This window comes from Heteronotia binoei, chromosome 20 (assembly GCF_032191835.1).
Source record: "Heteronotia binoei isolate CCM8104 ecotype False Entrance Well chromosome 20, APGP_CSIRO_Hbin_v1, whole genome shotgun sequence".
NCBI classification, from domain to species: Eukaryota; Metazoa; Chordata; class Lepidosauria; order Squamata; family Gekkonidae; genus Heteronotia; species Heteronotia binoei.
In genome coordinates, this window is record NC_083242.1 from 23,197,847 (window position 1) to 23,210,569 (window position 12,723).

The 12,723-nt window shown below is 47.5% G+C and overlaps 2 protein-coding genes across 1 annotated transcript; one reads left to right on the top strand and one right to left on the bottom strand.

Annotated features, from left to right (window-relative positions):
* Window positions 1–12,723, top strand: part of LOC132588510 (acyl-coenzyme A synthetase ACSM4, mitochondrial-like) — a 110,250-nt gene that overhangs the window by 75,237 nt on the left and 22,290 nt on the right.
* Window positions 1,208–11,301, bottom strand: THUMPD1 (THUMP domain containing 1). Its single transcript, XM_060260998.1, has 4 exons — window positions 11,035–11,301; window positions 9,252–9,444; window positions 5,956–6,204; window positions 1,208–1,521 (listed from the first exon to the last, which is right to left on the bottom strand). Exons 1-4 carry the CDS (start codon window positions 11,248–11,250, stop codon window positions 1,208–1,210), a joined length of 972 nt encoding a protein of 323 aa, XP_060116981.1. The 5' UTR covers window positions 11,251–11,301.

A 12,723-nucleotide genomic window follows, 5' to 3' on the forward strand; every position in this document is an offset into this window, starting at 1 on the left:
TCCTGAAGGATTCTCTCCCCGTATCCCTGTATTTCCAAAAATGGGCAGCAATTTACTCAGATATTCTGAAAACATTTCACTGTTTGGCAACAAGTGAAAATAACAAAATGGCCCTAGACGAAGAGACGCTACCAGATCTGCTCAGCTTACCTACATTCTCTTCTAGGGCCTTCCAAAACAACGGCAACCCCAGGACGCATTCTGAAGAAGGCTCTTGATGTGTAACTTCTATGCCAAAATTTGAAACTTTTGCTCGAGCCTTGAGTCCTTTGTTTATTCTTTGAACTCCACTCTGCTTACAAGCCTGAACGTGCTCTGAACTGACGACCACTGAGAAATCTGAATCCCAGTTCAGACAAAGCTCAGCAAAACCTGCAGCACAGCTCCTCCACTGGACAAGGGACCCTCAGATGCCCAAAACCATCCGTGCGCAAGAAGTGAGAAGAATTAGGGGTAGGAAAGGCCGGGTCGCTTTGTAATTGGCCTTGGGTAAATCGGCCTAAATGTGGATACAAAGGAGGCACTCAAAGCCCCACAGCACTCATAGCGTTATGACCGCTGTGGGGTTCCACCCCATCTTACCTGCTCTTCTTGCAATGGGTGAAGAGGAGGCAACCGCCAGGAAAGAAGGAAGACCTCCCCCACCCATCACTTGCCCCGTGCCAAAGTCACGGCAGAGCAGCCGGTAACAATTTCCTCTGGCTGGAGAAGGTTTTAGGGGCTGCTGCCCTCACCTTGACCAATAGGCAGGCTTTGAAAGCAGCCAGAGGTGGTACACCCCCTCCCACCCCTGGGGCACAGGGACCGCAAACTTTGGAAGCATTGCCAGAAGCAGCCGTTGCCAGCGAGGGCTTGCAAACCCCAATGCTGCTGTGAAGCCACAGAATACCTAGAGGTAAACATAGCCAGGCCTCAGGTTTTGCAGCTGCATTTTAGCACCCGCTCCAGAAACCCACAGGAAACAGAGCATCAGAACGTAACCTTTAAAACTTTACAGGGGTCCGCACAAGAAGAGTCAGTCCCAAGAAACTCTGCAAACGAGCCTCTGACAACGTGGCTTCCTTTGCAGAGCTCTCAGCAGTGACTAACTTTCGCTGGGTACCACCCGGAGAGCTCAGCTCACAACTAGTTAACCTCCCTCCCCCATCCCACCCTGAGCAACTTTGAACAAGTCTGCAGTCCTTGGGGTTCTTTCTCCCAAAGCCTGTTAACGGTCACCGTCCTTGTGATTGTCAGCCACCTTTCCCTCAGCTGTCTCCACTTGAGGGCCTGGGCCTTCCGTCGTCTTCTCCTCAGTCAGGCCGGCCCCTTCCACGCTGCCCTCTCGGGGTGCCTTTGGGGCACCGGGCTGCCCATCCCCTTGGCTGCCCTTCACCACCTCCTGAAGGTTGTACTTTCGGAAGAGAACGTAGTCCTTCACCACACTCAAGCAGCAGATGTTCTTGATTATTTCCACCACGATAGTGAACTCGGGGTTACTCAGGTCCACTTTGTTTTCTGGGTTGAGGTGGCCGACCACACCTGCCAAAAAAAAGATGGGGGGAGGGAGGGGGAGAGAAGGGGAAAACAAGGTCAAGATGTACAGGATTATGAATAGCGGGAAGGCGGGAGAGATAATGTGTCCCTTCCTCTACTACTAGGATTTGGGGGCATTCGCTGAAGCGGATGGAGAACAGAGCCGCGTCGAGCAAAAATGACCCCCAAAAGCAAAAAAAAACCCAAAACAAAACACAGCTTCTGGATCTCACGGCCACATGTTGTCTTCGCAACGGATAGCTCAGATGGCTTGAAAAAGGGAATGAGGCAAATGCTGGGAGGGCGGGTCCACCGATGGCCTTGCACCGTGAGGAGGCCTGAGCGCCACCCCCATGTTTCGAATCAGCCTGCCTCTGAATCGGCACAGAATCATAAGAGTTGGAAGGGACCATCCAGCCCATCGAGTCCAACCCCCTGCTCAATGCAGGATCAGCCCCTGGCGCATCCCTCTAGAGCAGGGGTGGCCAACGGTCGCTCTCCAGATGTTTTTTTGTCTACAACTCCCATCAGCCCCAGCCAGCATGCTGGCTGGGGCTGATGGGAGTTGTAGGCAAAAAACATCTGGAGAGCAACCGTTGGCCACCCCTGCTCTAGAATCACAGAATGGTCCTTGTCCACAGCGGCCTTCCGCAACACCTGCTTGGCCACCGTGGGGAAACAGGGCTGCTGAACTTGACAGACTAGTGCAGGGGTGGCCAAACTTGCTTAACGTAAGAGCCACATAGAATAAACGTCAGATGTTTGAGAGCCACAGGTTATGAACGTCAGACGTCTGAGAGCCACAAGACAGGAAGGCAGGCAGGCAAACAGATGTGTGTGGGAGAGAGAGAGGTGGAAAGAAAGCAACTTTAAACTCATTCTCTAAGCTGCCAGCTGATTTGGCTTGGCAAAGTGATTTAAAGAGACCAACGCCTTCTCCAAGCTGGCTGACAGGGCAGAGGGGGCTTCGAGAGCCACACGATATTAGCTTTGGTGCATCTGTTAGTTATTAATGTAAATTCTTTTTGTTAAGTTTTGTTTTTGGCAAAAGCATTTATATCATTATCCACAGTCACTAATCGTGAAATGATATCTGTTATTTGCTGTACCTGTGGTATGCTTTAATTTGTTCATGGTTACTCTACACTTTGATGTTTCTAAATTACTCTTACTTGCTTTCATTGTATCGGAAACATATTCTAAATAAAAATGATTTTTATTTTAAAAAGAGAGCGAGCGAGCCACACAATGTGTGTGAAAGAGCCACAGTTTGGCCACCCCTGGCCTCGTGGGTCTCATCCAGCAGGCCCGCTCTCCTTATGAGAAGTGAGTGGAGATAAAGCCCCGTCACATAAGTCTATGGGACATCACGGCTGATCCCATTCCAGAGAGGCAGTGGAGCACAGTGGCCAGTAAAGGAAGTCTGAAATTCAAGGATGCAATTCACGAGGCGGCTTGACGGAAGCCACTGCCCTTTTAAAGCCTTTGGCAGCTAACGGCAGTGCAGAGCTTACAAGAACAACTTCCTCCTGCAGACTGGAAGTAACGACTAAGGAGATCGTTATACGAGGAGCACTTTGAACAAATGCATACCCAGGTGTGAAATACAGACCAGGAAGTCCACGCTGTGGTGCGTAGAACAGGCAAGGCGATTAAACCCAGGGGAATCCCCCAAACTTTCTAGAAAAAAACCCCAAAAAACCTTTCAAACGGTAAAGGGGCTTTGCCACCAAAACTGCTAAAAAAACCCAACATGGCACGATGCTATGGTGTGAGACGAGCCGCCATTTAGCGGGTTACTTAGCAATTCCAGGAGAGCACTGCAGCAGCGGTGAGAGCAGTGATGGTTGCAGGGGAGGGATGAGGCAGGTTATGGAGGAAGAAGAGCAGGTAGCAGAGGAGGTGGCTACAGTGGTGGGAGAAGGAGGACAGTGGTGGGAATGAGCAGATGGGACGAGGAAGTGGCAGCAACAGGGCAGGGAGGAGACGGGAAGAGGGAAGAGACGGCAGCAGCGGGGAAGCGAGAAGCAAGAGGAAGCAGGGTTTGGAGGGGAGGCATTTTGTCTTCCCCGCTGCCCACCCTGCAAGTTTCTCTCAGGTTCCTGCCTGTCACTCCCAGCCGTGTGGCCTAAAGGCCTCTTGCAGTCTGGATATTCTGGGATAGCGAGCCTTGACCTCAGCTTCCCTTTTGTCACCATGACAAACCAGAGAAAAGCTGGCCAAACCGTGACACAGGCAGAGCCATTCCACAAGACACAAAGGACCCCAGTCACCCACCGACTGCTCGAGATAGGGAGAATTTTCAAACATATCATCATCAGAAATTAGGAACACTGTTGTGTGATAATATGTGGTTTGCGATTACAAACCTGATCACATAATGAAACCTTGTATAATGATGCCCTTTTCATAGCCAAATTCAAAGACTAGAGTTCAGCAAATTTTGCCATTCTTTCAGGGAAACAGCTACATGCAAGTCCATCAACACCTCAGAGACCAACCAGATTTTCAGGGTATCTTCTCTACTGCAGACTCACATGGCTACCCTCTGAAACCATCTTCATGGAATTCAAACAAATTCATAGAATCACAGATATGGAAGGGACCTCCAGAGTCATTTAGTCCAGCCCCCTGGAGAATGCAGGAAACTCACAAATACCTCCCCCCAACACATACATCCCCAGTGACTCCTGCTCCATGGCCAGAAGATGGCAAATACCTCCAGGATCCCTGGCCAAACTAGCCTGGATAAAAATTGCTTCCTGTCCCCAAAGCATCAATCAGCATTCCCCTGGGTGTGTAAGAAAGGGTCACAAGAGCTAGGCACTGATGCGACCCTTCCTGCCCTCCTTCTTGTGATCCGCCTAATTCACAGAATCAGCATTGCTGTCAGATGGTCATCTAGCCTCTGCTTAAAAACCTCCAAAGAAGGAAAGCCCACCACCGCCCGAGAAAGACTGTTCCACTGAGGAACCACTCTGCCAGGAAGTTCTTCCTAATGTTCAGCCAAAAACTTTTAACTTGAACCTGCAATTCCATTAGTTAAGAGTTGCCTGCAAAATTCAAATATCAACATTTCCAACAAGTTTCTTCAAAGCAAAGAATGCGATACATTTCTCAAGTAAGGGGTATGGGTTGGATCCCAGCAGAGTCGCCTCCTGCCAATTGCTGTTGGCTTCTGTGCCAGTACATCACTTCTGGGTACAACTCTGAAGGGCAACAGGTAGTTCTGTGAACTGCTGGACAGTCTAGGGTTTTACCTTAGCTTCCCATCATTCCTAGGGCTACCCACTGTCACTTCTGAATTGGTCTCAGAAGTGACATAGTTGCATCACATGCTTCTTGTTTTTTGTGTGTGTTTTCCCATTTCTTTGCTCGCCCCCCCCCAGGCTGTTGCACCTATAACTGACCCCAAACATGCCCATCCACTGTCACTCTGGAATCTTCTACAAGAGGTTCCTGAACCTACAGATAATGTCCATTTATATAAAAAACTATAATCTATTTCTGTCAAACAATGCTTGTGGCTACTTATATTCCCCTCAAAACTCAAAATCCTTAACAACCGACCCACTGCCTTTTTAAACTCACTCCACAAGTGGAGTGTTTTCAAACAATCCCTCTGAGCCAGTTCTCAAAAGCAAAAGATTAAGCTTCGAACCAGTCTGGAATCTTGTTTCAGCTCTAGCTCATATTCCACCCTGAACATATATAGTTATGGTATAAGCAAAATGGGCCATGAGTCTCCTCCCTTGTTCAGTACTGTTCCTGCTGTAAATGTAGGCTGCTGTCAAGCATGCTATTTCTATATGCTATTTCTATATGTGTTTAGCAGACAGGCCAGATACAAAGCAGAGCATCACCCTCGCCTTCCTCCCCCCCTTCTTCTTCTAACCAAAGGGTGCATAATAAATCCATCTGGACCCAGGCTGTTTAGAGAACCTTGTATTAATGGTGTAAAGTGCCTCTCCCCCAGATTCACACAGCCAGGTCTTAGCGCTTCTCAGAGAATGTGTGAGAAAGGGAGATGTTTTTATTAGCTGACATTCCTTAGCCATAAAAGAGATACTAGCGAGTAGCCTTTGAACCCGCAACTCAATTTGCATCTTTATGTTATTCTTTGAAGTTATCTGTAACCTATCCTTTTGAAGTTTTCCTATAAGTTACTATTCAATTCTGTGTACGTCATTACTTCCAAGGAGTCTGTCTTTGGACAAGCTATAGAGTTTTACAATAAAGCAACTTTTCATTAAAGAAAAAAAGATTATTGAGAAATATCAATGCTTGACAGCTGCTCCCCAAAGTCTCAGGCAGATAAAGTTCCCTCCCAACTCCTACTGCATGTGATCCTTGAACTGGAGACGCCAAGGATTGAACCTGAGGTCTTCTAGCCACGGCCCCTCCATCTTGCAACCTCACCTCAAAGAACAGACCACATACCTGCCAGCTCTTTAATGACCTCTTCCCGACTCAGGTGGCTGTTATTGCGAGCCTTGTACACAATCTGGAAAGTACCCTTCTGGGGAGCTTTAAACCACGGCTCAAAGAAGGTCTCCGCGTAACGCTTCATGTCTTCCAGGAAGGCTTTGCAGGTGCCGGAAACAGGCAACATGCGCAGAATCACTCTGGTTTTCTTCTTCTTGGTGGTGTGCATATCCTTCAGGATGTGATGCACCAACTTCTCAGGCTCTACAAGAAGAAACCATGCATTTTTCATTGACTTATACACATTGGGATATACACAGCAACAAGGCTAAAATAACCAGCAAAACTTTTAAGAACAGAAAACCCCCCAAACAGCCTACAGCAAACAGTAACTAAAAACATAAGGAAGACTACAGGTAGCAGCACTTTCAGGTCAGAAGAGAGTGCTCCACACACACAAATATTAACTACAAAAGAACACTTCAATTTTCATTCTAACCCCACATAGTCAATGCAAATTTCCCCCCCCCTTCTCTTTTAACCGCTGTTTCTTTCCTTTTTTTTACAAAAAAAAGACATATTTATTTTTATTCCTGTACCACGCCTAGTACATTGTAGATATTAATGACAATGAGACTGGCCTCTCCCTGACTATTTTTTCATTTGGGGAGGGGTTCACCCTGTAACCCAGTATTTCCCAAAGTGGGCAATATTGCCCCCTGGGGGGCGCTGGAATGATCCAGGGGGCCATAGTAGCCTTGGGTGCAATTGGGGGGCAGTGAATAAAAATAACGGGGTGGGGAAAGCATAAAGGGAGAAGAGAAGAGGGTGGTAGGTGTCAAAAAATCACGTTTCTGGGAGGTATCCAGATTTCCTAATTTAGAGAAAAATTCCCATTAACAAAAATACAGGGTTCCTTTTTTGTCTGCTACTTAGTGCAAATTCACCCAATTAGACTAGTAATGAGGACCAGAACTCCTTTCACTTAAAATATAAGAAGGATGCAGTTTATTTACAAGACAAAATAAAAAAATAGAGGTGTACAGACAAACAAACACAAAAACAAAAAAACCTTACTAGACTATCCTAGCCAATACTTGCTACAGCTAGCAGCTTCTCAAGGTTGCTTGCAGTTTCTCTCTCAGCAATACAGTTCACGTCAGGACAGTGGAAGCACTGAGGCAACTGCACAAACTTCTCTGAAGAGTTCCAACCTGCAGCTTTCTCCTCACATGGTTTTCTGCAGAGTGTCAAGCTTCTTACAGTCCTCTGGTTACCAGGTGGTTGCTTCTGTTGATTTCAGCCAACTGCAATGCCCCAGACACAAGAGTGTCTTCTGTAGGGTGAGCACGTGGGAGGTGGCAGGGTAGGTGACCACCTAGGGCACTGCCCTGCCAGGGGGCGCAGCTGGGTGCCCCCATACATCCCCTTCCCATGTGGCATGATTTTGCCAGCCAGCAGGCAAGCCGAGAGCTCTGGGCGCCTTCCTTTCATTTGAAGCAATGAAGGATAAGGGCTCCTTCTTTGGGACCTCATAGAAATGGACCCCCTGGTCCGTCCGTTTTGAAACTTGTTGTTTTGAGTAGTGACACTGGATGATATGCTGAACATTTGGTGCCTCTACCTCAAAAAACAGCCTTCCCAGAGCCCCAGATACCCATGGATCAATTCTCCATTACACCAAATTTTTATTTTAATGTTATCCTTTGTTATCTTAATTTTCTGTTTGTATATCTTTTAAGTTGGAGACTGTAGGGCTGCCAGTTTGTTGGAACTGAATCTATTTGAAAGAGAATGACCCTTCTCTGTGAAGGATGAGCAAGACTGAAATGTAGGACTTAGGGAAAAAAGGAAAGGTCCCCTGTGCAAGCACTAGTCGTTTCCGACTCTAGGGTGACGTTGCTTTCACAATGTTTTCACGGCAGACTTTTTACGGGGTGGTTTGCCATTGCCTTCCCCAGTAATCTACACTTTCCCCCCAGCAAGCTGGGTACCCATTTTACTGAACTTGGAAGAATGGAAGGCTGAATCAACCTCGAGCCGGCTACCTGAACCAGCTTTCACTGGGATCGAACTCAGATTGTGAGCAGAGCTTAGGACTGCAGTACTGCAGCTTTAACACTGTACCACGGGGCTGACCACAAAATTTTGCAAGCCAGAACTAATTGGTGAATTGCTCAAGTTTTTCCTGTTTACTGCTACATGCATATTTTATCTTCATTGGTTTTGTTGCATTGTTCTTTATGATAAAGCAGTAGACAAGTGCACCTTTAAGACCAACTAAGTTTTATTCCAAATGTAAGCTTTCGTATGCTCTTAAGCAGACTTCATCAGACAAATGGGAATGGACGCAGCAATTCTTAATATAAGTGTGCAGTGTGGAATCATGGGAATGTTTTTAGCAGATTACCATGATTCCACACTGCAAACTTATATTAAAAATTGCTGCGTCCATTCCCATTTGTCTGATGAAGTCTGCTTAAGAGCATACGAAAGCTTACATTCGGAATAAAACTTAGTTGGTCTTAAAGGTGCACTTGTCTACTGCTTTGTTCTATTGCTTCAGACCAACACGGCTGCCTACTGGGATCTGTTCTGTATGATGGAAATGATGCATTGGATACTATATTTCAACTGCTGTTACCTGCCCTGAGGCCACTTGCAGGGAGGGTAGGATAATAATTATAAAGAAATTTCAAAAATTCTCTGGGCATGCAGATATTACTATGGTTGATTTTATAAAACAATTTTAGAATTTCAAGCTTCAAAGTGTCTTCTTTACAACATCTTTGTTTACCCTGTGTGCAAAGATGTCACTGCATCTTTTAGTCCACTGCATTGAAGTTATTCCAGCCAAATCTCACTGGCTTTGAGCTTATTTCTGGGGCCCACTGCAAAGTGCCAGTCATAACATTCAACTCTCTGCAGGGCCTGGATTTAAGATAAGGAAGTTTTTTTTTTGAGGAGCACACCATGGCTGAAGCTTGCCTAGTGGGACCCCTCTCCATAGCCTTCTCAGCACCCACAACAGCTTTTTGGAGGTCTCCCCCCACCCCACCCTTTTAGGGCACAGCTGGGGACTCCTTCATTCTATAAGGCCCCTTTTAGAGTTAACTCCTTGGCTTAGTTTTGCTAGGTTTTTACACGCAAATTTTTCATGGGTTTGTTATTTTATATTGATGTAAACGGTCTTCAGTCACAAGCCAAATCATAAAAATTGGTAACTGGAGCTCCTCCACAGGGATGCTCAACATGTGTAGTCTGACAATGTAAGTTCACAATGCAATCACTTTCCTGGTGCCTGTACACACCTACACCCAGTGTCCGGATGAAAACAACGTTGTTGGCCCCACTCTCCACTGACTGGAAGCGCCTCAGCCTCTGTTCTGTCGAAGCCCGGATCTGATCAACTTCCTTCTTCATTGCAGCTTCAGCATCATCTTCCTCTTCTGCCTCCTCCTCCTCCTCGCTTCCCGAGCCTCTGCTGTCATCGTGCTCTAGGAACTGTTCACACAACAACACAGCATTATGCTACAATCGAGAGGATTACCCAAGCTAGAACAGTTTGTTTATTTATTAAATTAGATTTCTAGGCTGCCCTTCCCAGCAAGCAGGGATCAGGGTGGCTTACAACAGAATAAAACAATAAATAATGCCAGTTAAAAGCCAAGATTAAAATACCTAAATATATGTACAACCAAGACAATATATTTCTCACGATGGTGAAAAAGACTTTTCAAAGGCAAGCTGCGGGGAAGGAGAGTTACAGAAGGTGCTATGAGAGTGCCAGATTTTATAATGTCCCATCACTGCCCTCGACCAAATACCTGGTGGAACATCTCTGCCTTACATGCCCTGTGGAAAAGGTAGTAATTCTTGCAGGGCATGAATATTTTCCGGCAGAGAGCTCCATCAGGCAGGGACCAGGGCTGAGAAAAGCCCTGGTCCTAGTTGAGGACAGCTAGATTTCTCTCAGGCTGGGGACCACCAGGATGTTCTTATTCCCAGAGTGTAACACTCCTCCAGAGGCATACTGAGAGAGGTGGTCCGGAAGGTATGTGGGTCCCTGACCGCTAAGGGCTGTTTATTAAAATACTTGCATAGGGCCTTTGTCCCCTCAGCAGGCCACAAGATGGATCACAATGTATAATCAAAGAGGGAACTGCTAAAATAAAAACTGCAATATGATTATGTACTACATGGTAACTAAAATCACAACATATTCATTATGATCCAAACAAGTATAATGCAGGGAAAAGCACTTCTGAACAGCACTGCCTTACAGAGGTTTCTAAGTCCAACTGGGAAAGCATCCCAGGTCCATTCAAGTAGCAAACGGCTCCAAAAGACTGGAGAATGCCCTACCTCTGAGTTAATTCTGTGGGAGCAGAAGCTCAGAGGAAGACATACAGGGTCAAATAGGGAAAGGAAGTATTTCAGGTAAGCAGGTCCATAAAAGGCTTTTAAAGGGCAAAATCAACGTCTGAACTTGAACCCAGAAACCAGTCAGCAACCTGTGATGTTGCTCCCAAACTTGCACAATATGCTGAAAATGCCCCTCCCCCTGTTTTCCACAACAGCCAAGGTGATGCTCTAATAGGGTCATAAAACAGCGCACAGAGGCCCAAGTCCCCCATAACAGGTATTCAGACATATGCTACCTGTAAATATGGTGGTCCGATTATAGGATAGCAGGTACTGGGCCATGTACATACTTTCACTTCAACCAGTAGTTATTAACTATGACAATCAAACCGATCTTCTATGACCAGTGATAGCGTACCTCATTACAGAAACAACGCATGCACTGCTTATGAGCATCTAGCTGGCCTTTGCTGGAAACCAAGATACTGCACCTTTTGACTTGATCCAGCATAGTTTCTCCTTTTTGCAGCAGGGCCACAAAAACTAAACAGAATCTCCATGCCCATAGGCAGTGCGCATCTCGCTGAACCAGCAGAGCTTCTTCACCAGTTACTAGGTGCGATAACTAAGCAGAGCCTCCATGCTCTGGAGCAGTGTATCTCGGTAGGGACGCTCTGGGACTTTCTGCTTGCATCTGGCTGCTGGATCGATAGACTCCTACCCACTCACCTGCTCGGGCCCGTACAGCTGTTCCCCGTACTCGCCTAGCAAGCTATAGGCTTCGGCCACGCACTTGCGCTCGTTCATGTTGCAGGTGATGAGGATGCCGCACATGCCCGCCTCCAACTGGCGCGCCCCGCCCACCCGGGCTCGCTTGGCCGCCTGCACGTACTGCGTTTTGGGCCGCCGCTTGCGAGACGCCCCCGGCCCCTCCAGGGCAGCCATGGCAGCCGCCCCTGGGCAGGCCACGAACCACGCGCTGTCCACCTCCCGGCCGCGGGCTCTGATGGCGTCATCGAGACGCGCCGCCGCACTAGTCGGGCATAGAGACCAGGGCGCAAAAGGAAAGGCTAGAGCAGACACTTCCGGTGCAAAACCCAACGGGTTTCAAAGCTTTCTCTACGGAAACGCCAATTGCTAGGGCGGCTGCTCGCGTCGTCCGCAGAAAAACACAGCCCTCCAGGGGGGGGTTTACTAGAAGTTGTCTCCATGACAACACTACTGGACTTCCCCAGGCCTACGGCTTCTCAATCGTTCCCGCTGGGTCCTAAACACGAACGAAAAGCTGATGAGGGCGTTATTTATTCCCCATCCATTCTCTGTAGGCAGCCATGTCTTGTCTGTGGGCAACTACTGGCCTTCGTTTTAGTGCGTCCCGCTCCCAAAAATGCAGTTTTAGAAATCTGGGCAGCCCAGCGAACAGCGAAAAGCCGGCAGATTGATGAGCCGACTCCAGTGTGGTGTATGTCACCAAGAAAAATATAGGGCATATACCAGTGGTGGCCAACGGTAGCTCTCCAGATGTTTTTTGCCTACAACTCCCATCAGCCCCGGGCCCCCAGCCAGCATGGCCAATGGATGGGGCTGATGGGAGTTGTAGGCAAAAAACATCTGGATAAACTAAATCGGGGTGGCCAATGGTAGCTCTCCAGATGGCCATGCTGGTTGGGGCTGATGGGAGTTGTAGGCAAAAAACATCTGGAGAGCTACTGTTGGCCGCCCCTGGCATATACAGATAGACTTAGAGGTGCTAAGGATGTTAAATTTGAGTGTGGCTCTTTTGTTAGAGTAAGGGGGGATGGGGGGGAATGTCGGTTCACCCCACCCCTCAAGATTATTGAGAGGAGAGGACCATATAGCTAAAAATTAGCAGATGGGCGAGTATGGAATGCGTCTCATTTGGTATCTGCACATTCTAGTGGCAGTTTTGAATTAGATGACTCTCCTTTGTTACCAGGGATTCAAAATGAGGCTGGGTCTATTTGTGAGGGGACTAATTCGAGACATTAGTACCAAAGCCGTTACCATCTCAAGAGGCACTGCCAGCTGCAGCAAAGGAGAGGATGAGAAGAACAAGATGACCACCTGTTTGGATGAAGGACTGTGTTATGAATTGACAAAGCGGGTGGGGGGGGGAGATGTGGTGCATGTCCCTTTAAGAGGGTTATACATAAGTTAAGACAAGAAGTTGGGAGTGAAGTTAAGACAGGAAGTAGGGAGCAGCTGTAGGACCCTGGTTTCATGTTGTGTGTGTGTGTCAAGCATGCATATTTCTGTGTGCCATGATGGTTCACAAGACAAAGAGCGGAACACCAACCTAGCTTGCTCCCCCCTCCTTTACCACCAAAGGGTGAATAATAAATCCATCTGGCCCAAGGATGTTTAGGTTAGCCTTGTTAGTAACGGTGCAATGTGCCT

Coding starts and splice junctions, on each gene's coding strand:
- THUMPD1 (XM_060260998.1), bottom strand. CDS start 11,250: ATGGCTGCCCTGGAGGGGCCGGGGGCGTCTCGCAAGCGGCGGCCCAAA. Junction 6,205..9,251: donor CATCCGGACACTGGGTGTAG/GTGTGTACAGGC, acceptor TTCTTCTTGTAG/AGCCTGAGAAGTTGGTGCAT. Junction 1,522..5,955: donor GGTCATTAAAGAGCTGGCAG/GTATGTGGTCTG, acceptor TTTTTTTGGCAG/GTGTGGTCGGCCACCTCAAC.